A 23,576-nucleotide genomic window follows, 5' to 3' on the forward strand; every position below is an offset into this window, starting at 1 on the left:
CTTGTAGGCTATGTGTGGAAGCCAGGAGATGCTAAATGTGTTTATGTTAATTAACGGTCATTTACCGTGAGACCGGCAGTTCTTTGTTTGACAATCACTGGCTGACAAAATGTCATGACCGCCACAGTCCTAGGTGTGCCACTGTACTTCCTCAATCGTGTGTAAACCTGTGGCTTACAGTCAGTTTCACACCCTTATCTTCACACCATTTCACTCACATTGAATCAGAATTACATTGAAGAAGAGAAGCTGTTTGCTGTTTTTCCTACCTTCTCTGTTCTCTCTCTCTCTCACACACACACACACACACACACACACACACACACATTCAGCCCTTGTCTCTGTGTTCTGTCATAGATATCCTATTCGCCCAGGGGAGTGAAGTGATCTTTAAGGTGGCTCTGTGTCTACTGAGCAGTCACGAAGGGGAGATAGTGGAGTGTGATAGCTTCGAGACCATCGTGGACTACCTGAAAACTACAATTCCCAACCTCACCCACACCCAGATGGAGGAAACCATCTCAAAGGTACAGATGGGGGGGGGACATTTAAAGTGAGCATTCACTGTTGGTGGTATATAGTGAATAGGGTGCCATTTGGGACGCACACGTGTAATCTTGGGATGCACAAAATTGAGATTCTCCATTGAAGCGCCCCGGAGTCCAAGACTAGGTTTAATCTGGGTATGGGAAACTGGCCCTACATTTACATTATATAGGGCCCTTGAGTAAGGCACTTAACTCTGAACTCCATAGATGCTGTGTGTGTGTGTGTGTGTGTGTGTGTGTGTGTGTGTGTGTGTGTGTGTGTGTGTGTGTGTGTGTGTGTGTGTGTGTGTGTGTGTGTGTGTGTGTGTGTGTGTGTGTGTGTTGTCTCGGGGTTGGGCAGAGCAAAGAGACACATTTTCATTTCAACAATGAACAGTAAAGGACTATTCTATTTGATTATGTAGCCCTATTGTGTAGCTCAAACCCATGAGTGCTCATGATGAGTGCAGTGCTTGTGGACATAAGCGCTAAAAAATGACTTTGGCCATAAATATAGAGAGAGGTTGTGGAAGAGGCAAGCCACTAGGGCCTGCTCTGTTTTATGACGACAATCCATAACAGAGCACATGACACACACCCTGCCCAAGGGGGACTGTAAAGGCCTTTTTGTGGCTCTTGGTTTGCTTTTTTAATAGTACACACAGACTGTGCTTATGTCTTATGAGTAGCAGATCTGGGTTCAAATGTTTATTAAAGGTCGTGAGTAAACTCCAGCACTGATTTTATTTGTATTTTTCTTGTTTTTTCTACTTATTACCTGACTGGGGGATTTTGACTTTCTCTTCGGGGTTGCCAGGTGTTTGACACAGAAGTTGATGTTTTTCAACTCTGGGTTGCCAGGTATATATACTTTGTAATTATGTGGGTTGCCAGGTGTTGGACATGGACATCTCGAAGCAGCTACATGCGTATGAGGTGGAGTACCACGTGCTGCAGGACGAGACGGTGGATGCTGTGCTCCAGTCAAACAACTCAGACCGCCTGGATAAACTGGAGAAGACCAACAACCAGCTGAAGAAACAGAACATGGATCTGCTGGAGAAACTACAGGTGGGAAACAGGCTCAATTCAATTCAAACTTTATTGTTTCCTCAGGGCAATTCACTTTGCAGTCCAGGAGTACATAAGACACAATATAGTCCAAAAAGCCATCTTACCCCAGATTCTATTCTATTCTACTCTTTACGTTATGAATATCCCAGAAAAAGAAAGAGGAGCACCCAAAATGTCAGCAATGATCTTTGAGGTTCAATGTAGGGGCAAACAGACAGGCTTACATTTCGCTGTGTCAGATGCCTTCCTCAGAGATGCTTATCTTGTCAAGTGTTATGGGTTAAGATGTCCCTCCGTTGTCCCTCTGTTTCCCTTTGTATGCAAGCTGTCTGGTACTACGCTCACAGTATATACAGTACACACAGAAATGAACATGTTTTGTAGTCGATATGCACTGCTTCAGTCTGCCAGTAGATGTCACCAGAGCACAACCCCAAACACAGTATAAGAAAGATAAAGGAATGAGTCTCAATTCTCCGTCCAAGAAATTCTCCCTTTTTAATCCATACTCTAGACCATTAAAAGTCTGTCTGTCTGCAGATGAGGTCACAGCTGAGGAATCGCAGGGATTAAGGATTGACACAGATTTGGAGAGTGAAACCCCTTAGTAAATGTTAACAGGAAACAGAGAACGTACTAGTCTTAATGTTTCTACTGTGTTTTTAAGCAGGCACACACACCCAAACGACACAGCCACTCAGTCAATCATTTACCTACTACATTGTCCCATATCATTATTCTTCTAAAAACATGGTGTAAATCAAGGGCGTCAAACTCATTCCACGGAGGGCCGAGTGTCTACAGGTTTTTTTTTTCCTTCTTTTCAATTAAGACCGAGACAACCATGTGAGGGGAGTTCCTTAGTAATTAGTGACCTTAATTCATCAATCGAGTACAAGGGTGGAGCGAAACCCCGCAGACACTCCGCCCTCCATGCAATGAGTTCGACACGAGTTTGACACACCCTGTATTAGGGCTGTGAATATCCAGGGACCTCACAGTACAATATTATCACGGAACATAGGTGCCAATACGATATGTATTGCGGTTCTCACGATTATATATGTTACATATATGTATATACATACACTTAGGTTGGAGTCATTAAAACTACATTTTCAACCACTCCACAAATTTCTTGTTAACAAACTATAGTTTTGGCAAGTCGGTGAGGACATCTACTTTGTGCATGACACAAGTCATTTTTCCAAAAATTGTTTACAGACAGATTATTTCACTTATAATTCACTGTATCACAATTCCAGTGGGTCAGAAGTTTACATAAACTAAGTTGACTGTGCCTTTAAACAGCTTGGAAAATTCCAGAAAATGATGTCATGGCTTTAGAAGCTTCTGATAGGCTAATTGACATCATTTGAGTCAATTGGAGGTGTACCTGTGGATGTATTTCAAGGCCTACCTTCAAACTCAGTGCCTCTTTGCTTGACATCATGGGAAAATCAAAAGAAATCAGACAAGATCTCAGAAATATAATTGTAGACCCCCACAAATCTGGTTCATCTTTGGGAGCAATTTCAAAATGTCGAAGGTCCCATGTTCATCTGTACAAACAATAGTATGCAAGTATAAACACCATGGGACCACACAGCCATCATACCGCTCAGGAAGGAGACGCCTTCTGTCTCCTAGAGATGAACTTACTTTGGTGCGAAAAGTGCAAATCAATCCCAGAACAACAGCAAAGGACCTTGTGAAGATGCTGGAGGAAACCGGTACAAAAGTATCGATATCAATCTATATTGATATCTATATTGATATATCCTATATCGACATAACCTGAAAGGCCGCTCAGCAAGGAAGAAGCCACTGCTCCAAAACCGCCATAAAAAGCCAGACTATGGTTTGCAACTGCACATGGGGAAAAATAACTTACTTTTTGGAGAAATGTCCTCTGGTCTGATGAAACAAAAATAGAACTGTTTGGCCATAATGACCATCGTTACGTTTGGTGGAAAAAGGGGGAAGCTTGCAAGCCGAAGAACACCATCCCAACCGTGAAGCACGGGGGTGGCAGAAACATGTTGTGGGGGTGCTTTGCTGCAGGAGGGCATGGTGCACTTCACAAAAAAGATGGCATCATGAGGCAGGAAAATGATGTGGATATATTGAAGCAACATCTCAAGACATCAGTCAGGAAGTTAAAGCTTGGTCGCAAATGGGTCTTCCAAATGGACAATGAACCCAAGCATACTTCCAAAGTTGTGGTAAAATGGCTTAAGGACAACAAAGTCAAGGTATTGGAGTGGCCATCACAAAACAGTGACCTCAATCCTATAGAAAATGTGTGCAGAACTGAAAAAGCGTTTGTGAGCAAGGAGGCCTACAAACCTGACTCAGTTATACCAGCTCTGTCAGGAGGAATGGGCCAAAATTCACCCAACTTATTGTGGGAAGCTTGTGGAAGGCTACCCGAAACGTTTGACCAAAGTTAAACAATTTGAAGGCAATGCTAACAAATACGAATTGAGTGTATGTAAACTTCTGACTCACTGGGAATGTGATGAAAGAATTAAAAGCTGAAATAAATCATTCTCTCTACTATTATTCTGACATTTCACATTCTTAAAATAAAGTGGTGATCCTAACTGACCTAAAACAGGGATATTTTACTAGGATTAAATGTCAGGAATTGTGAAAAACTGAGTTTAAATGTATTTGGCCAAGGTGTATGTAAACTTCCGACTTCAACTGTACATGGCCAAGATGTTCATTTACATTTAAGTCATTTAGCAGACGCTCTTATCCAGAGCGACTTACAAATTGGACAAGTCAGTTAAGAACAAATTCTTATTTACAATGACGGCCTAGGAACAGTGGGTTAACTGCCTTGTTCAGGGGCAGAACGACAGATTTGTACCTTGTCAGCTCGGGGATTTGAACTTGCAACCTTTCAGTTACTAGACCAACGCTCTAACCACTAGGCTACCCTGCCGCCCCTCTCTGAAATGTTCAAACGTTCATAGATGACCAGCAGGGTCAGATAATAATAATCATAGTGGTTGTAGAGGGTGCAACAGGTCAGCACCTCAGAAGTAATGTCAGTTGGCTTTTCATAGCCAATCTTTCAGAGTTAGACAGCAGGTGCAGTAGAGAGAGAGTCGAAAACAGCAGGTCCGGGACAAGGTAGCACATCCGGTGAACAGGTCAGGGTTTCATAGCCGCAGGCAGAACAGTTGAAACTGGACCAGCAGCACGACCAGGTGGACTGGGGACAGCAAGAAGTCATCAAGGCCAGGTAGTCCTGAGTTATGGTCCTAGGGCTCAGGTCCTCTGAGAGAAAGTGAGAAAGAGAGAGATGGAGAGAGAGAATTAGAGGGAGCATACTTAAATTCACACAGGACACTGGATAAGACAGGAGAAATACTCCAGATATAACAGACTAATCCTAGCCCCCCGACACAAACTATTGCAGCATAAATACTGGGAGCTGAGAAAGGAGGGGTCGGGAGACACTGTGGTCCCGTCCTACGATATCCCCGGACAGGACCAAACAGGCAGGATATGACCCCACCCACTTTGCCAAAGCACAGCCCCCACACCACTAGAGGGATATCTTTAACCACCAACTTACCATCCTGAGACAAGGCAGAGTATAGCCCACAAAGATCTCCGCCACGGCACAACCCAGACAGGAAGACCACGTCAGTGACTCAACCCACTCAAGTGACGCTCCCCTCCTAGGGACGGCTTGGAAGAGCACCAGTAAGCCAGTGACTCAGCCCCTGTAATAGGGTTATAGGCAGAGAATCCCAATGGAGAGAGGGGAACCGGCCAGGCAGAGACAGCAAGGGCGGTTCGTCGCTCCAGTGCCTTTCCGTTCACCATCACACTTTAGCACGGACAACTTCTGCCAGTCTGCACAGCGCAATTCAACCCAGAGCTTATCGGACTTCTTTTTCTCCATATCCCCGGATTCCTACCGCAAGCTCTGAACCTCTTCACCTGGATCATCGCAGCTATCTAGCTGCTATCCAAATGGCTTCTCCTGGATAACGTCTCTGTCCTGAAGCAAGCACCAATTAGCCTGGAGCTAGCCTATGCTAGGCCCATCTCCCGGCTAGCTGAAGAGGTCCATCAGTCACTCCTTGGGCTACAATACCTATTTTGCCAATTGTCCTTTATTGTTAAATAAAGGTGAAATAAAAAAAACACTCAATCATAGGACCTACTGAAGAGATGAGTCTTCAATAAAGACTTAAAGGTCGAGACCGAGTCTGCGTCTCTCACATGGATTGGCAGACCATTCCATAAAAATGGAGCTCTATAGGAGAAAGCCCTGCCTCCAGCTATTTGCTTAGAAATTCTAGGGACAGTAAGGAGGCCTGCGTCTTGTGACCATGGCGTATGTGTAGGTATGTACGGCAGGACCAAATCGGAAAGATAGGTAGGAACGTGTAATGCTTTGTAGGTTAGCAGTAAAACCTTGAAATCAGCCCTCGCCTTAACAGGAAGCCAGTGAAGAGAGGCTAGCACTGATGTAATATGATCAAATATTTTGGTTCTAGTCAAGATTCTAGCAGCTGTGTTCAGCACTAAGTGAAGTTTATTCAGTGTTTTATCCGGGTTGCCTGAAAGTAGAGCATTGCAGTAGTCTAATCTAGAAGTGACAAAAGCATGTATTAATTTTTTTGCATAATTTTTGTACAGAAAGTTTCTGATTTTTGCAATGTTACGTAGATGGAAAAAAGCTGTCCTTTGAGACGACTGTACAACCATCAAGATTAAGATCCAACAGAAGATCCCTTTGTTTCTTGGGACCTAGAACTAGCATCTCTGTTTTGTCCGAGTTTAAAAGTAAAACATTTGCCACCATCCACTTCCTTATGTCTGAAACACAGGCTTCCAGGGAAGGGCTTCACCATGTTTCATCGAAATGTACAGCTGTGTATCGTCCGCATAGCAGTGAAAGTTAACATTATGTTTCCAAATGACATCACCAAGAGGTAAAATATATAGTGAAACAATAGTGGTCCTAAAACAGAACCTTGAGGAACACCGACATTTACAGGGTTTTAGAGACAAACTGATATCTTTCCGACAGATAAGATCTAAACCAGGCCAGAACCTGTCCGTGTAGACCAATTTGGGTTTCCAATCTCTCCAAAAGAATGTGGTAATCGATGGTATCAAAAGCAGCACTAATGTCTAGGAGCATGAGGACAGATGCAGAGCCTTGGTCTGACGCCATTAAAAGGTAATTTACCACCTTCACGAGTGCAGTCTGCTATGATGGGGTCTAAAACCAGACTGAAGCGTATACATTGTTTGTCTTCAGGAAGGCAGTGAGTTTCTGTGCTACCGCCAGCTAGCGGCAGCTCATATATTTACCATTGCGCTAGGTTTGTTAAAATAGAGCCCAAAGTATCAATATAATGTAATCCAAAGTAATTTCGCAATATGTAACTATTGATTTATTCCCCCATCACTACCCTCTATGCACCCATCCCATGTTTTAATTGTCTAAAATCATCCATTCTCCTCTTCTTTCTCCTAGGCGGCACGTCAGAAGATCCAGAGCCTGGAGGCCACTGTGGGGAATTTCCTGTCACGCGAGTCAAAGATGAAGCACATGATCCGCTCGCTGGAGCAGGAGCGCCAGTCCTACCAGAAGACTATTGAGCGCATGCGCTCCTGCCTGCCCCAGGACGCCCTGGCTGACGTGGAGATGACCCACATGGTCAAGCCTGCCCAGGGGCCAAACGGCAAGGCCAAGCCCACCGCCAAGAAGCCCTAATGGGGGAAGAGTGGAAGGCAAAGGTGAGGGAGAGACTCTGGAGAATGGACAGGTAGATGGATAAAACTGACATAGAGAGAGGACTCTGACGATGGATGAATAGATTTTCTGAATTTGAAAACCAAACTTTATTGGGACTATTTACATTTGTGAAACTGTTTAGCCATACATGTTTAGGCCCTGTAATTGTGTCTGTATGTGTTGTCGTTTTAAGACAGGTGGTGTATTTCCTATGTGATGTGTCGCCATTTCGACAGACAGACACTGACAGTATGGCAATGTGGTCTGTTTTGAATGTGCTGTGTGCGCCTGCGTGCGTGTGTCTGTGTGCGCTCACACAGGACACAAGAAGAGTATAAAGAAGGTTCACACTCTCTGTTAGGCTGGAGAGCAGACTGAGTTGAATGTCACTGCTCACACACCACAAACAGCTGACATCATGGGACAGACACTTTTTCATTATGTTCCAGGACAGTACACACACACACACTGTCTCCAGGACTTTCTCTCTTCCTTCGTACTGTTTTATCCCACATTCACATCTGAGTCATGTTCTCCAATGATTCTGATTGAGAAGAGAGAACAAGTAAAAAGAATGATAAAAAAATGAAATAAGCTCTCGTCTGATATCGACTGTTAAACGCTGACCTGCCTGCAGCTTTAAAAAAATATGTTTATCTTAAAAAGTTGAATGTTGAATAATGTTGCAAACGGTGTTACACTGTTCATTTTTTTGTATTGTGAACCGAAAGCAATTACTGAAAGTTGACCAAGTGGACATGTAGCATATGTGGGTCTTTGTAATATGGATGATTTCTATTATTTGCTTTCTGAAATGTTGAAACAATGTTTATTTTTGATTGTCAATCTGTCAATCGTGTGTGCACAATGTAGGAACTGTTATGTTTCACAGAGTTGATACAAATATGAACGGCACTCCATGTGGAAATTCTTTGAATTAGGCTACTGCAGCCGATCCACACACGTTAAAGGTTGACGAAGCCTATCCGACATGGTCCCTCGTCATCAACTAGCCCGTAACCATCGAGTTGATGGTTTTACCACAACCCTTTCACAACCAGTCACACACAGAACTGAATGGTGATGTTCTTCTATAGCTACTTCAAATTAAGCAGCATATCCCACATTTCACCAAAAAATATAAATAAATTGATACGTTTTTAGTTAGGATAAATCAAGTCTAATCAATTTAAGAAACCTTTTTAAAACTGAAACACAATTACAATTCGCATTTCCTGATGTGCAGGAAAATCCTTGCGACAACAGAGTGGTCAAATTAAGATATTACATCTGTATGACACAGGCTTCACTTATTCGACGGTTCTTAGTCGTCGTCGTGGAAATTGCTTATGTAATGCTTATTTCTTTTTCATATCAGTGCTTTTCTTAGGGTGGGTGTTGGTTGTGGTTTCATTGTTATTTGCCTTAATGTACTCTCCTGTACTGCCTTTGGAACCAAAGAGGTTTTAATGCTTTCGTTGCTAAATGGTTAGCAACCAGAAGTGTATTATAATTCACGCAAGTGTTTTTTTTCTTCTATTTAATCAAATGATCACTGTTACTATTTCAGCGCTGTTTTTCAACACTGTCAGTGTTTAGTTGTTTCAAAATGTTCTGTGTTTTCATGTTAAACAAGCTAAAAAGAGATCTAGTTCTGGGTCATACAAAGACAACCGTCCTTTTGCTATCTTGAGATTCATGTCTTACAAAGATGCTCCATTGGAAATGTAGGCTGGCCAATCGTCATTGATCATCAGAGAATGAACTAGATTAAAGTCATGTTCTTGTGTTAACTCATAAGTGCCAAATAAAAGCATGAATGCAGTCTTCCTTATCTACCCTGAATCGGAGATAAGCTTATGACCGTGATTGAGGGTGATATATGGGAAGCCCTAATGGCTGGCTTGAGTGTTTGCAATGTTCATTATCTTACTGTTGCGTCTGTGTAGGTAGCCTACATCATCGCATAGTTCAATCACTACTACGGAATAACGCCGATTGTGTTTTAATTCATGTCGATTGCCTGTTTTTGTTGAAATGAGGCCTCACAAAGAAAAATGTCACGTGTACTTCAATAAATCACACCTTGACTGCCTTTTTTCTATTCACCTGTGTCTCGAGTGGTTGCTTTCACTTAAAATAATTGTAAATCATTTTTTTTAACTGCATTGTAATTTCAGAAAATGTCCATAATATATCTGCATGAATCAAATCTAATATTATTTGTCACATGCGCCGAATACAACAGGTGTGGACCTTACCGTGAAATGCTTACTTCCGAGCCCTTAACCAACAATGGGGTTCAAAAATTGTTTAAAAAATATTTACTAAATAAAGTTAAAAATAATAAAAAAAAGTAGCACAATTAAATAACAATAACGAGGATATATACAGGGGGTACTGGTACCGAGTCGATGTGCGGTGCTACAGGTTAGTCGAGGTAATTTGTACATGCAGGTCGGGGTAAAGTGACTGCATAGATAATAAACAGCAGTAGCAGCAGTGTAAAAACAAAGGGGGGTCAATGTAAATAGTCCAGGTGTCCATTTGATTATTTGTTCAGCAGTCTTATGGCTTGGGGTTAGAAGCTGTTAAGGAGCCTTTTGGACCTAGACTTGGCGCACCGGTACCGCTTGCCGTGCGGTAGCAGAGAGAACAGTCTATGACTAGGGTGGCTGGAGTCTTTGACAATTTGGGCCTTCCTCTGACACCTCCTAGTGTATAGGTCCTGGATGTCAGGAAGCGTGACCTCAGTGATGTACTGTGCCGTACGCACTACCCTTTGTAGCGCCTTACGGTCGGATGCAGAGCAGTTGCCATACCAGGGTGTGATGACACCGGTCAGGAGGCTCTCGATGGTGCACCTGTAGAACTTTTTGAGAATCTGGGAACCCATGCCAAATCTTTTCAGTCTCCTGAGGGGGAAAGGTGTTGTGCCCTCTTCACGACTGTCTTGGTGTGTTTGGACCATGATAGTTTGTTGGTGATGTGGACACCATGAAACGTGAAACTACTGACCCGCTCCACTACAGCCCCGTCGATTGGAATGGGGACATGTTCGGCCCTCCTTTTCCTGTAGTCAACGATCAGCTCCCTTGTCTTGCTCACGTTAAGGGAGAGGTTGTTGTCCTGTCACCACACTGCCAGGTCTCTGACCTCCTTCCTATAGAGTCGTGCTTAGCCACGCAGTAGTGGGTGAACAGGGAGTGCAAGAGGGGTCTAAGCACGCACCCCTGAAGGGCCCCCGTGTTGAGGATCAGCAGGACCATTGTGTTGTTACCTACCCTTACCACCTGGGGGCGGCCCGTCAGGAAGTCCTGGATCCAGTTGTAGAGGGAGGTGTTTAGTCCCATGGTCCTTAGCTTATTGATGAGTTTTGTGGGCACTATGGTGTTTAACGCTGACCTGTAGTCAATGAACAGTATTCTCACATAGGTGTTCTTTTTGTCCAGGTGGAAAAGGGCAGTGTTGAGTGAGATTGAGATTGAGTCATCTGTGGATATGTTGGGGCGGTATGCGAGTTGGAGTGGGTATAGGGTTTCCGGGAGGATGGTGTTGATGTGAGCCATGACCAGCCATGAAAGCACTTCATGTCTATCGACGTGGGGGCGATAGTCATTGAGGCAGGTTACCTTTGCTTTCTTTTGCACAGGGACTATGGTGGTCTGCTTGAAATGTAGGTATTACAGACTCGGTCAGGGAAAGGTTGAAAATGTAAGTGAAGACACTTCCCAGTTGGTCCGAGCATGCTCTTGAGTGCAGTCGTCCGGAACAGCTGGTGCTCTCATGCATGCTTCAATGTTGCTTGACTCGAAGCGAGCATAAAAGTCATTTAGTTCGTCTGGTAGGCTCGCGTCACTGGGCAGCTCGCGGCTGGGTTTCCCTTTGTAGTCCGTAGTAGTTTGCAAGCCATACCACATTTGACGAGTATCAGAACTGGTGTAGTAGGATTCAATCTTAGTCTTGTATTGATGCTTTGCCTGTTTGATGGTTCACCTGAAGAAATTGTGGGATTTCTTATAAGTGTCCGGATTAGTGTCCCACTCCTTTAAAGCGGCAGCTCTAGCCTTTAGCTCGGTGTGGATGTTGCCTGTAATCCATGACATCTAGTTGGGATATGTGCGTACAGTGTAGGGACGACGTCGTCGATGCACTTATTGATGAAGCCGGTGACTGAGGTTGTATACTCCTCAATTCCATTGGATGAATCCCAGAACATATTCCAGTCTGCAAAACAGTCCTGTAGCATAGCATCCGCGTCTTCTGACCACTTCTGAATTGAGCTAGTGACTGTTACTTCCTGCTTTAGGATTTGTGGGTAAGCAGGAATTAGGAGGATAGAATTATGGTCAGATTTGCCAAATGAAGGGCGAGGGATAGCGTTTCTCTCCTCTATTTATACATGTGACATGCTGGTAGAAATCAGGTAAAACAGATTTAAGTTTTGCCAACTCTCTTGGTAGATAGTGTGGTCTACAGCTTATCATGAGGTACCTCAGGCGAGCAATACCTCGAGACTTCCTTAATATTAGACATCGCGCACCAGATGTTATTGACAAATAGACACACACCCCCACCCCTAGTCTTACCAGACGTAGCTGTTCTGTCCTGCCGATGCACGGAAAAACCAGCCAAATGTATATTATCCATGTCGTCGTTCAGCCACAACTTCAAATACTGCGTTATAGTGTATGCTGCCAAAAATTGGGAAATTATGTTATATTCTTCCTGTGTAGATTAAGATAACGAGGAGCCAATGCAAGATATGTCTCAGAAAATGTACCTCAATCCAGGGATGAGAAATGCGTTGTACTCCGAATTGTCCCATTATGTGTGTGCTCCTACACATGAAGACCGGATGTGGGAGTATTGTATTTAGGGCCTTTGTGGCTATCCGCCCAACTGCAAACAACTAAATGACCAAACAATGCTGGAGCTAGCAGTCCCAGATGGTCAATGCTGCCGGTCAGAGGTTAGAAGCTAGATAATGTAAGCTGCCTCTGCCTCAAGGTGGGTAACACAGACAACACCTGTGTGCTTACTCTTACTTAGACTTCTTGGGCACATATTTCTATCAGGTCATGGACATGTTAGCCAGGCCTATGAACCTAGTGTAGCCTACAGTGGGTCCTCCTTTAAAAGTTGCCGCGTACTGCGGCGCAGAATTCTATGGCACGTTATTTGAGTGTGAACCACTGATACCATTAATGCTAGTTACTGCTAGTTTGACCACTAGAGGGCATCTTTGAGAAGCATTTGATAGCCTTCAATAATGGCTGTACTAGAGAATGCGGACACGCGGGAGACCGGGGTTCAATTCCCTGACGGGGAGGAAGGAGTAGGCTGTCCTTGTAAATAAGAATTTGCTCTTAACTGATTCCATATGTGTTATTTCATAGTTGTGATGACTTCACTATTATTCTGCAATGTAGAAAATAGTAAAAATAAAGAAAAAGCCTGGAATGAATAGGTGTGTCAACTTTTAACTGGTACTTGCTTAATTAATTTGATTGATATTATGGTGTTTCTATTCCATGAAAAACGAAAAACCCTCTGGGCCCCCTGCCCTCGTGCCTTCGTGCCTTGAACCTCGCACGCTTTCAGTGGATACAGCTGGAGAACTGCAAGGCAGTCCCATTGTGCGCCACTCCGGAGCCATGACCAATATGACCAAGATATATTGTCCTGCTAATAACAGGGTTAATAATATATATGTGAGAATATCCAACGGGCTTTTATATAATTCAAAATTAATAATAATCGCTTTGTTTAAAAAATCTTATTTTGGAGATGATTTAGTTTTCAAATAACCCAGAGTGAGTGAGAAAAAGGCCATTCCTGAACATGGGGTGAGACAATCTTACTAATTTGTAAATAAAGCCAGTTATTTATTTCTGCTTTTAGAGGAGAGAAACCAAAAACCTACAGTCATCTCATGGGTCTCCCAGTCGAGGCCAGAGACCAGCATCTGTAGCATACAGAATATTCAGAGTGTGTGTGTGTGTGTGTGTGTGTGTGTGTGTGTGTGTGTGTGTGTGTGTGTGTGTGTGTGTGTGTGTGTGTGTGTGTATATATAACAGTTACCCACCTTGTCGGAGAGTAGCTCTGTGGACAGTGCTGATTAGAAAATCATTGTTTACTACCCCCCTCCAAATCAAAACCAAACATGGATTCCATGTTGTGGAATCACTTGGCATGCACAACTGTCTGTGTTTCACACCTGTTTGTCCTAGCTAATCAGCTTTGCAAATAGGCCACTGTGTTTATCCAGACAGGAAGTAGGGGAAATGTGTGTGCACACAGCGAGAACAAAACATTGGCATCCATATTAGATTTTGATTTGGGTGGGGTTGTCCAAACTGGATTTAATACTTTTCGTTCCAGAAAAATTCAGGCTGTTCTGAGGGCAAAAGGGGGTGCAACTCAATATTAGGAAAGTGTTCCGAATGTTTTGTACACTCAGTATATGTTATATATTGTAGGAAATGGGCTAGGTTAGCTGGTGTCTTAAAATCAGCTTGAATGGATTTCTGACCAACCTGCTCAATCAATCATTCTTATTAACAGTAGGTGCTTTGCTTTACAAGAAGAGCAAGACCGTTTCTCACATGATTTGAAATGTAAAATACAGATTCGATTCATTCAAATCAAACCACGTCCTTCTACACAACTTTCTATGTCACAGAGTTAAAACTTCTTATGGCTGAAGGGGCAGTATTGAGTAGCTTCGATGAAAGGTGCCCATATCAAACGGCCTGCTCCTCAGTCATAGTTGCTAATATTTGCATATTATTATTAGTATTGGATGGGAAACACTCTAAAGTTTCTAAAACTGTTTGAATTATGTCTGTGAGATTAACAGAACTCATATTGGCAGGCAAAATCCTGAGTTGAAATCAAAACAGGAAGTCAGAAATCTGAGCTTATATGTATTCACCAGAGTCCCCAATGAAATCCCCTTGAGTTATGAATGATTGTGCACTGCCTAGGGGTTCCACTAGATGTCAACCATCAATAGAAATTATAATGAGACTTCTATGATGTTGTGGGAGAGAATGATAGCAGAATCAGTCAGGTGTTCATCAAGCAGCCATTTTCTGATCATGCTTTTTCCTCATGGAAGTCACTTTACGTTCCATTGCTCACGAAGACAAGAAAGAATACTCCGGTTGGAACTTTATTGAAGCTATATTTTAAAAACATCCTAATGATTGATTCTGTACTTAGTTTGAAATGTTTCTTCGATCGGTAATATCACTTTTTGAAGTTTTTGTCCGATATAACGCTGACCAGAATTAGCGTTTGGATATGTAAACCAGACACGCTAACAAAAGAAGGTATTTGGACATAAATAACAGATTTTTTCGAACAAAACAAACATTTATTGTGGACCTGGGATTCCTGGTGTGCTTTCTGATGTAGATCATCAAAGGTAAGGGAATATTTATCATATATTTTCTTGTTTATGTTGACGCCATCTTTGCGGCTGTGGTGTTTTACTTTTGAGCGCTGTCTCAGATTATAGCGTGGGTTTCTTTTTCCGTAATTTTTTTTTGTAATCTGACACAGCGGTTGCATTAAGGAGAGGTATATCTATAATTCCATGTGTATAACTTGTATTATCATCTATATTTATGAGTTTTTCTGTTGAAACGATGTGGCTATGCAAAGTCACTTGATGTTTTTGCCACTAGTGAATCTAGTCGCCTCAATGTAAACTCAGATTTATTGATATAAATATGAATTTAATCAAACAAAACATGCATGTATTGTGTAACATGAAGTCCTATGAGTGTCATCTGATGAAAATAATCGAAGGTTAGTGATTAATTTTATCTCTATTCTGGTTTTTGTGAAGCTATCTTTAGCTGGAAAAAATGGCTGTGATTATTGTGGTTTTGTGGTGACCTAACATAATCGTTTGTAGTGCTTTCGCTGAAAAGCCTATTTGAAATCGGACACTTTGGTGGGATTAACAACAAGATTACCTTTAAAATGATATAAGACACATGAATGTCTGAGGAATTTTAATTATGAGATTTCTGTTTTTTGAATTTGGCGCCCTGCACTTCGACTGGCTGTTGTCATATCGATCCCGTTAACGGGACTTCAGCCATAAGAAGTTTTTAAGAATGCACCGTAAGCTCACAATTATATATTTTTCGATAGCTCAAACAGGTCAGTCACGTGCTCTAGCAAGGTTCTAGCCTCGGTGTGAGCCGAAGCAGGAGGAAGCGGTACTCGCTAAGCAAGCAGCGTGACGTCCTTAACATTGGTTCCTAGTGACTCCGATGCATAGTTGGGCAGCTCACGGGCCGGGGTCACTCGATGTGTAGCGAGTTTAGAAGGGGTGAGTGTGATGGAGTTGAGAACGTATCGTAAGCTCACTCCACAGCTAGCTTAAAATGTTGTTGATAGCTCAAATGGCGGTCATGTGTGTTTCCAATCAGAGGATCACTGGTTTGAGCCTGGTATGGCAACATGGACAGTGGAGGAAGCTATACTGTTAGCACATCCATTTCATCTAGTTTCAATGAAGCAGTAAAGGTGTTGTAAAGTAAACTTCCTAGACATTTTTGTCTGGCCAAACTCATTAGTAAGTATTTTATTCCCAGGGTCTTGTTCAGTAGGGAGAAAAGTTTCTGAAACGGGGAGGTACTACCTTGCTGTCTCCAATAAAAACACAGATTTGCATTTCCATTGGAAAACATTTCGCTACAATGTGCCTTACTGAACTCGACCCAGGTCATGAGTCATCACAGGAACCCAATGTGAGGTAAACTAACCAGTTTCAAAGATGGCCGCCGGTTGCCCACTCTATAGAGAAAAATTAAGATAAAAGGATCTCTATGGAGCACTCTTTGTTTTCATAGGATGGTCTCACATGCAGGGGGCTGCAGTGTCGCAGAGCCTAATCCACACACAGATGGCTGTCATGCCAGAGCCTATAACACACACACCAAAGGGGGCCACATTTGTGTGATATTCCTAACTTATTCCCACACGCGGACACTTCCTGCAGCAGAGAAAAGCTGAGACTCCGGGACCCCTCTGGGGATAGCAGGCAATAATGCCTTATCAGTACTTTTTGTGTTTTTACCCTGGTCTTCCTCCATCTCTGTCATTCCCTCCCTCACTCACTCCCTCTATTCCTCCCTCCCTCCATCTACCCATACCTCCATCTATCCTTCCATCTGTTATGTCCTTCCCTCTATCTATCCCTCTTTCCCTCCTATCCTTTCCTCTCTCTATTCCTCCATCCCTCTGTCCTTCCCTCCCTCCATCTATTCCTCCCTCTATCCATCCCTCTGTCCTTCCCTCCCTCTATCCATCCCTCTGTCCTTCCCTCGCTCTATCTATCCCTCCTTCCATCTATCCCTCCCTCTCTCTGTCCATCCCTCCCTTCATCTATTCCCTCCCTTTCTCCTTTCCTCATATATGTCCGCCTCCCTCTGTGCCTCCCTTACTTCCTCCATTTATTCCTCCCTCGCTCCATCCCCCTCCAAGTCCTTCCCTCTCTTGTGTTCCCCTCTTGATCTGGTCCATCAGTACACATTGGAATTGTAGCATGTTATCCAATCCCTTACTCACTCACACATTCTTGACAAAAATCAGTGTCTGAGTGCAAGGTTGCAAAATGTTGTTCACAGATTTTTCCAACTAGCATTTCTCAGAAACCCTGTACTGTAAGTCAGGTAAGAATGTTGTTCACAGATATTTCCAACTAGCATTTCTCAAAAAAACCCTGTACTGTAAGTCAGGTAAGAATGTTGATTCTGTGCAGCAGTAAGGCTGTGTGTGTGTGTGCACGTGCGCACGGAACCCTAGCGGAACCCCTCGCCAACAGCCAATGAAATTGCAGGGCGCCAAATTCACTCAACAGAAATCTCATAATTCAATTTTCTCAAACATACAAGTATTAGACACCATTTTAACGATAAAATGTCTCGTTAATCCAACCACAGTGTCCGATTTCAAAAAAGCTTTTAGGCGAAAAGGGAGCAAGAGGGGACTTATCTGTAAATACAAATAGCAGATGCATTCCATTACAGCAGCGCCATCATAGGTTTGGGCAATACGTTTCTCCATGAAGTTAAACGACATTTCAGAATTCACAAAGTCAAACAGAGACTGCGCATCTCACCCACATAGCCCAAGAAACGTTCCTGAAATAAACCCCGATCATCCACATGCCTGAAGATAACTGAGAATTGTGAACAGACTGGTGGCACCACAGGTCCCAGAGTGGTGGGGCAATTCTCCCCCCCGGGGCCCAGAGTTCTTCCTTATCTGGTAATCTAACCAAGTAAAAGCCTGGACCTTATAGGGTATGACAGTGATTAATCAGTTGTAAAAAGCTTTTATATGGGCTATGATGGGACCAGTTTTCTAATCAGGTCACATGTTTGTTTTTTTAACTTGGGGAAAAACTCCTGTCCCTGAGGAGGATAAAAACCCTGTCAAACTGTAGCAACCTTGTACCTGCTCATATTAATTATATTTAGACTAGACCAACAGGGGGGTTTCCTCTACACAGAGACAACAACTGATGGACAATACTATAGAACTCACAGGGCTGAACGTTTGCATCGTATAGGCCTTTACAACTGTAGGCCTAATAAAATATTTACCCAGTCTGTCTTCAGTATTGTGTTGATTGATTCATTCCAGTTAGTCATTTTGGATTGAAAATATCTAGGCAGCCTAGCCAGTTTGAATATAAACCAAATTTGATCATTCAGATTTTCTACTGACATAAACAAATGGACTGGGGGGGCGAAATATACTTCTCCCAAGGGGAAAGAAATATTTGAATCGAATGTATAAATTGTTCAAGCAAATCCGCAAGGTAGATGGATTCTTTTAAATCTTGGACAATAAACAGATTTGGCTCATTATTCTATACGGTCCAAATAATGATGATCCACACTTCTTTAAAAATATATATACTATAATAATTTATCAAGCCTACAAGCACTACAAGACTCTACTATTATGGTGGGCGATTATAATACGGTTTTAAATACCTCAATGGACTGTAAAGGAAATCACACTATTACCCTTATGCACTTAAGGAAATCACGAATAGCTTGGAAATAATGGAACAAGTGGATATATGGAGGCTTAAATATCCTAACCTAGTGAGATATACTGTACATGACGGAGGCTGAGTCAAGCTAGTCGTCTAGACTACTTTCTTATGTCATTCTCGCTGGCACAAAAGTGTTGATAGGGGACAGAATGTGGTCGGACCATCAAATAATTGGCATATACAGTACATTACTCTTACAGAATTTCCACATGGGTGAGGATATTGGAAATTTAATCAAAGCCTATTGGATAACAACTTGTCTTTAACCAGGACAGAAGAATTTATAACTGACTTTTGCCGACATAATATACAGTGCATTCGGAAATTATTCAAACCCCTTGACTTGTTCAACATGTTGTTACATTTCAGCCTTATTCTGAAATATTTTTTCCCCCTCATAAATCTACACACGATACACCATAATGAAAAAACAAAAAGAGGTTTTTAGAAATTTTAGGAAAGTTATTAAAAATAACGCAATCCTGTCTCAGAGCTCTAAGGACAATTTCTTCGACCTCATGGCTTGGTTTTTGCTCTGACATGCACTATCAACTGTGGGATCTTATATAGACAGGTGTGGGCCTTTCCAAATCATGTTCAATCAATTGAATTTACCACAGGTGGACTCTAATCAAGTTGTAGAAACATCTCAAGGATGATCAATGGAAACAGGATGTAACTGAGCTCAATTTTGAGTCTCGTAACAAAGGGTCTGAATACTTATGTAAATGTGGTATTTCTGTTTTTAATTTTGTATAAATTTGCATTAATTTCTAAAAACCTGTTTTCGCTTTGTTATTATGGGGTGTGGTGTGTACAGTCGTGGCCAAAAGTTTTGAGAATGACACAAGTATTAATTTTCACAGTCTGCTGCCTCAGTTTGGATGATGGCAATTTGCATATACTCCAGAATGTTATGAAGAGTGTTCAGATGATTTGCAATTAATTGAAAAGTCCCACTTTCCATGCAAATGAACTGAATCCCCCCCCCCAAAAAATCCACTGCATTTCAGCCCTGCCACAAAAGGATCAGCTGACATCATGTCAGTGATTCTCTCATTTACACAGGTGTGAGTGTTGACGAGGACAAGGCTGGAGATCACTCTGTCATGCTGATTGACTTCGAATAACAGACTGGAAGCTTCAAAAGCTCTGTCAACCATGGTTACCTGCAAGGAAACACGTGCCGTCATCATTGCTTTGCACAAAAAGGGCTTCACAGGCAAGGATATTGCTGCCAGTAAGATTGCACCTAAGTCAACCATTTATCGGATCATCAAGAACTTCAAGGAGAGCGGTTCAATTGTTGTGAAGAAGGCTTCAGGGCGCCCAAGAAAGTCCAGCAAGCGCCAGGACCATCTCCTAAAGTTGATTCAGCTGCGGGATTGGGGTACCACCAGTACAGAGCTTGCTCAGGAATGGCAGCAGGCAGGTGTGAGTGCATCTGCACGCACAGTGAGGCGAAGACCTTTGGAGGATGGCCTGGTGTCAAGAAGGGCAGCAAAGAATCCACTTCTCTCCAGGAAAAACATCAGGGACAGACTGATATTCTGCAAAAGGTACAGGGATTGGACTGAGGACTGGGGTAAAGTAATTTTGTCTGATATGAATCCCCTTTCCGATTGTTTCTGGCATCCCGAAAAAAGCTTGTCCGGAGAAGACAAGGTGAGCGCTACCATCAGTCCTGTGTCATGCCAACAGTAAAGCATCCTGAGACCATTCATGTGTGGGGTTGCTTCTCAGCCAAGGGAGTGGGCTCACTCACAATTTTGCCTAAGAACACAGCCATGAATAAAGAATGGTACCAACACATCCTGCGAGAGCTACTTCTCCCAACCATCCAGGAACAGTTTGGTGACGAACAATGCCTTTTCCAGCATGATGGAGCACCGTGCCATAAGGCAAAAGTGATAACTAAGTGGCTCGGGGAACAAAACATCGACATTTTGGGTCCATGGCCAGGAAACTCCCCAGACCTTAATCCCATTGAGAACTTGTGGTCAGTCCTTAAGAGGTGGGTGGACAAACTAAAACCCACAAATTCTGACAAACTCCAAGCATTGATAATGCAAGAATGGGCTGCCATCAGTCAGGATGTGGCCAGAAGTCTTGAAAAAGAAGGATCAACACTGCAAATATTGACTCGTTGCATTAACTTCATGTAATTGTCAATAAAATCCTTTGACACTTATGAAATGCTTGTAATTATACTTCTGTATTCCATAGTAACATCTGACAAAAATATCTAAAGACACTGAAGCAGCAAACTTTGTGGAAATTAATATTTGTGTCATTCTCAAAACTTTTGGCCACGACTGTAGATTGAGGAGGAAAACATTTATTTAATCATTTTCAGAATAAGGGTGTAATGTAACAAAATGTGGAAAAAGTAAAGGGGTCTGAATGCTTTGCACTGTATGTACAGCAGATCCCCTTATTGTATGGGACACTTTTAAATGTGCCTTTAGTTCCTCATCACCGCTGGGGAACCGTCGACACGGCTGTCTAACCCTCACCCTAGGAGCATCGTCCAGAGTGAAAAGACGTAAGAAGACGGAAAAGGGGGGACCCCTCCTTTTTTGGACACCAAGGCCAAACCAACATTCTTCCGAAGGAGGGCTTGTTCCGACAGAGAAACGGCAAACGGCATTAACATAAACACATTCATGATTTCTGATTCCAAACCAGCGGCGGTTCATGTGCAAGGTATCTGATTAATGTGAGGACAGTCCTACAATGTATCGACGATAAGTGTCCTTTGTCTGTCTCTCTCTCTCTCTCTTCCCCACCCCTCTTCATTTGTTGTGTATAAGCTGCCATATTTTGTCAATCCACTAGGGACCTTTCTTCTCATGTATTATGTGTGTATGTTATCCTGTTTTCGCATTTTAATTAGCTAGTAAATAAAAAATTGGTGAGGTAAAAATATAAATGCAACATGTAGAGTATTGGTCCCAAGTTTCATATGCTGAAATAAAAGATCCCAGAAATGTTCCATACACACAAAAAGCTTATTTAACTGTTTACATCCTTGTTAGTGAGCATTTCTCCTTTGCCAAGATAATCCATCCACCTGACAAGTGTGGCATATCAAGAAGCTGATTAAACAGCAGGATCATTACACAGGTAAATGTCTGCTCATTGTTGGACTCCAGGTGAGCGTAAATGGCTGATCATTGTTGGACTCCAGGTGAGCGTTAATGGCTGCTCAATGTTTGACTACAGGTGAACATAAATGTCTGCTCATTGTTGGACTCCAGGTGAGCGTAAATGTCTGCTCATTGTTTGACTCCAGGTGAGTTTAAATGTCTGCTCATTGTTGGACTACAGGTGAACGTAAATGTCTGCTCATTGTTGGACTCCAGGTGAGCGTAAATGGCTGATCATTGTTGGACTCCAGGTGAGCGTAAATGGCTGCTCATTGTTGGACTCCAGGTGAATGTAAATGTCTGCTCATTGTCGGACTCCATGTGAGCTTAAATGTCTGCTCATTGTTGGACTCCAGGTGAGCGTAAATGTCTGCTCATTGTTTGACTCCAGGTGAGCGTAAATGGATGCTCATTGTTGGACTCCAGGTGAGCGTAAATGTCTGCTCATTGTTGGACTCCAGGTGAGCGTAAATGTCTGCTCATTGTCGGACTCCAGGTGAGCGTAAATGGATGCTCATTGTTTGACTCCAGGTGAGAGTAAATGGATGCTCTTTGTTTGACCCCAGGTGAGCGTAAATTGCTGCTCATTGTCCGACTCCAGGTTCTCAGTGCGCCTGCCTTCTTCCCCCGCGTCCGGACTTAAGACTCTCTAATCACTTCTGTACAGGCTGTCTTCTGCCGGGGCTTGGCTTTTCCCACCATGTCTGTCGATGTCCCTCAAGCTACTTCTCCCTGTCTTAGTCAATCATCTGCCTGTGCACAGCCTAGACCACCGTGGCCCCCTCCGCAGGGCCATGCTCTCTGGATCAGAGCTCTGTCCCTTTGGCTGTTGTGTCCTGCACACAGCCTGAACCAAAACTCTCTGGATCAGAGCTCTGTCCCTTTGGCTGTTGTGTCCTGCACACAGCCTGAACCACCACTCTCTGGATCAGAGCTCTGTCCCTTTGGCTGTTGTGTCCTGCACACAGCCTGAACCACAACTCTCTGGATCAGAGCTCTGTCCCTTTGGCTGTTGTGCCCGGCACACAGCCGGCGTCTCAGCAGCCCTCTTCTCAGGTGAGTTCAGTGGCTCTGGCCTCGCAATCTGCTTCGAGACATGGCAGAGGCCAGATCATTCCGGTGATTGTGATAGAGAGTTCGATGGTGAGGCATATATCTGTACCTGGGGCAAAAGTTCAGGATATCACCAGGTTGCTTCCCGAGGCTGTGCGTCAGTCACTGGGGGCTGATACTGTCATGGTTCGTGTGGGGTCGAATGACATTATGAAGGGCAGCTCAGAACAGCTGAAGATGGATTTTAAAGAACTGATTGGGTCACTACTTGACACCAACAGACGGCCCATAATTACTGGCCCTCTGCCCTCCCTAAATCGCGGCATTGAGCGGTTCAGCAGACTTGTAGCCCTCCATAACTGGCTACGGGACTATTGCAGCTCTGTGGGTGTAACATTTATTGACAATTTTGATACCTTCTGGAAACAAAGCTCGTATTATAAGGAGGATGGGATCCACCCAAATCATTTGGGTTCCTTGATCCTTTCACAGCATTATACGGTTGTGCTGAGACAATGACTTATCAATGACCCAAGCCCAGCTCATTTAATCCCTACCATTGTGTCACTGAGTTGTCATAATGCTTAAGCAAATGTACATTATCCCAGTGGCGTTGGAAGACACAATGTCAGTAACCTAATTTATGTCCCTCTTACTGCCCTGAATTTCTCTGATGATCCTACAGCTATTGTATGCAGTAATCATATGCCTATGAACCGGAGTTATACTGTTAGTCCACTGTGTGCAGCTCACCCTCCACTAACACGAGCATGTATACCTCTGCTAAGCTTCCCAGTAAAGCAAGAAAGCAAGAACAACATTCAAGCATCCCAGAAAAGTGTTAAAAATAGCCCATGTTAACATACTATGTAGCTTAAGAAACAAGGTTCATGAAATCAATCATT

General features: G+C 43.1%; 1 protein-coding gene across 2 annotated transcripts in view; it reads left to right on the forward strand.

Moving 5' to 3' along the window:
• tbc1d4 (TBC1 domain family, member 4) overlaps window positions 1–9,475 on the forward strand; it is a 132,645-nt gene extending 123,170 nt beyond the window's left edge. Inside the window, exons 19-22 of one of the 2 annotated variants that reach the window (XM_039015080.1) lie at window positions 358–527; window positions 1,422–1,598; window positions 7,117–7,379; window positions 7,571–9,475. In XM_039015080.1, coding sequence (XP_038871008.1) covers window positions 358–527; window positions 1,422–1,598; window positions 7,117–7,356 — 587 coding nt within the window. In that variant the 3' untranslated portion in view covers window positions 7,357–7,379; window positions 7,571–9,475. Of the gene's footprint in view, window positions 1–357; window positions 528–1,421; window positions 1,599–7,116 lie in introns of both variants that reach the window. The other variant, XM_039015082.1, reaches the window with a different exon arrangement.
• The last annotated feature ends 14,101 nt before the right edge of the window (window positions 9,476–23,576 follow it).

Source organism: Salvelinus namaycush, chromosome 19 (genome assembly GCF_016432855.1).
Source record: "Salvelinus namaycush isolate Seneca chromosome 19, SaNama_1.0, whole genome shotgun sequence".
NCBI lineage: Eukaryota > Metazoa > Chordata > Actinopteri > Salmoniformes > Salmonidae > Salvelinus > Salvelinus namaycush.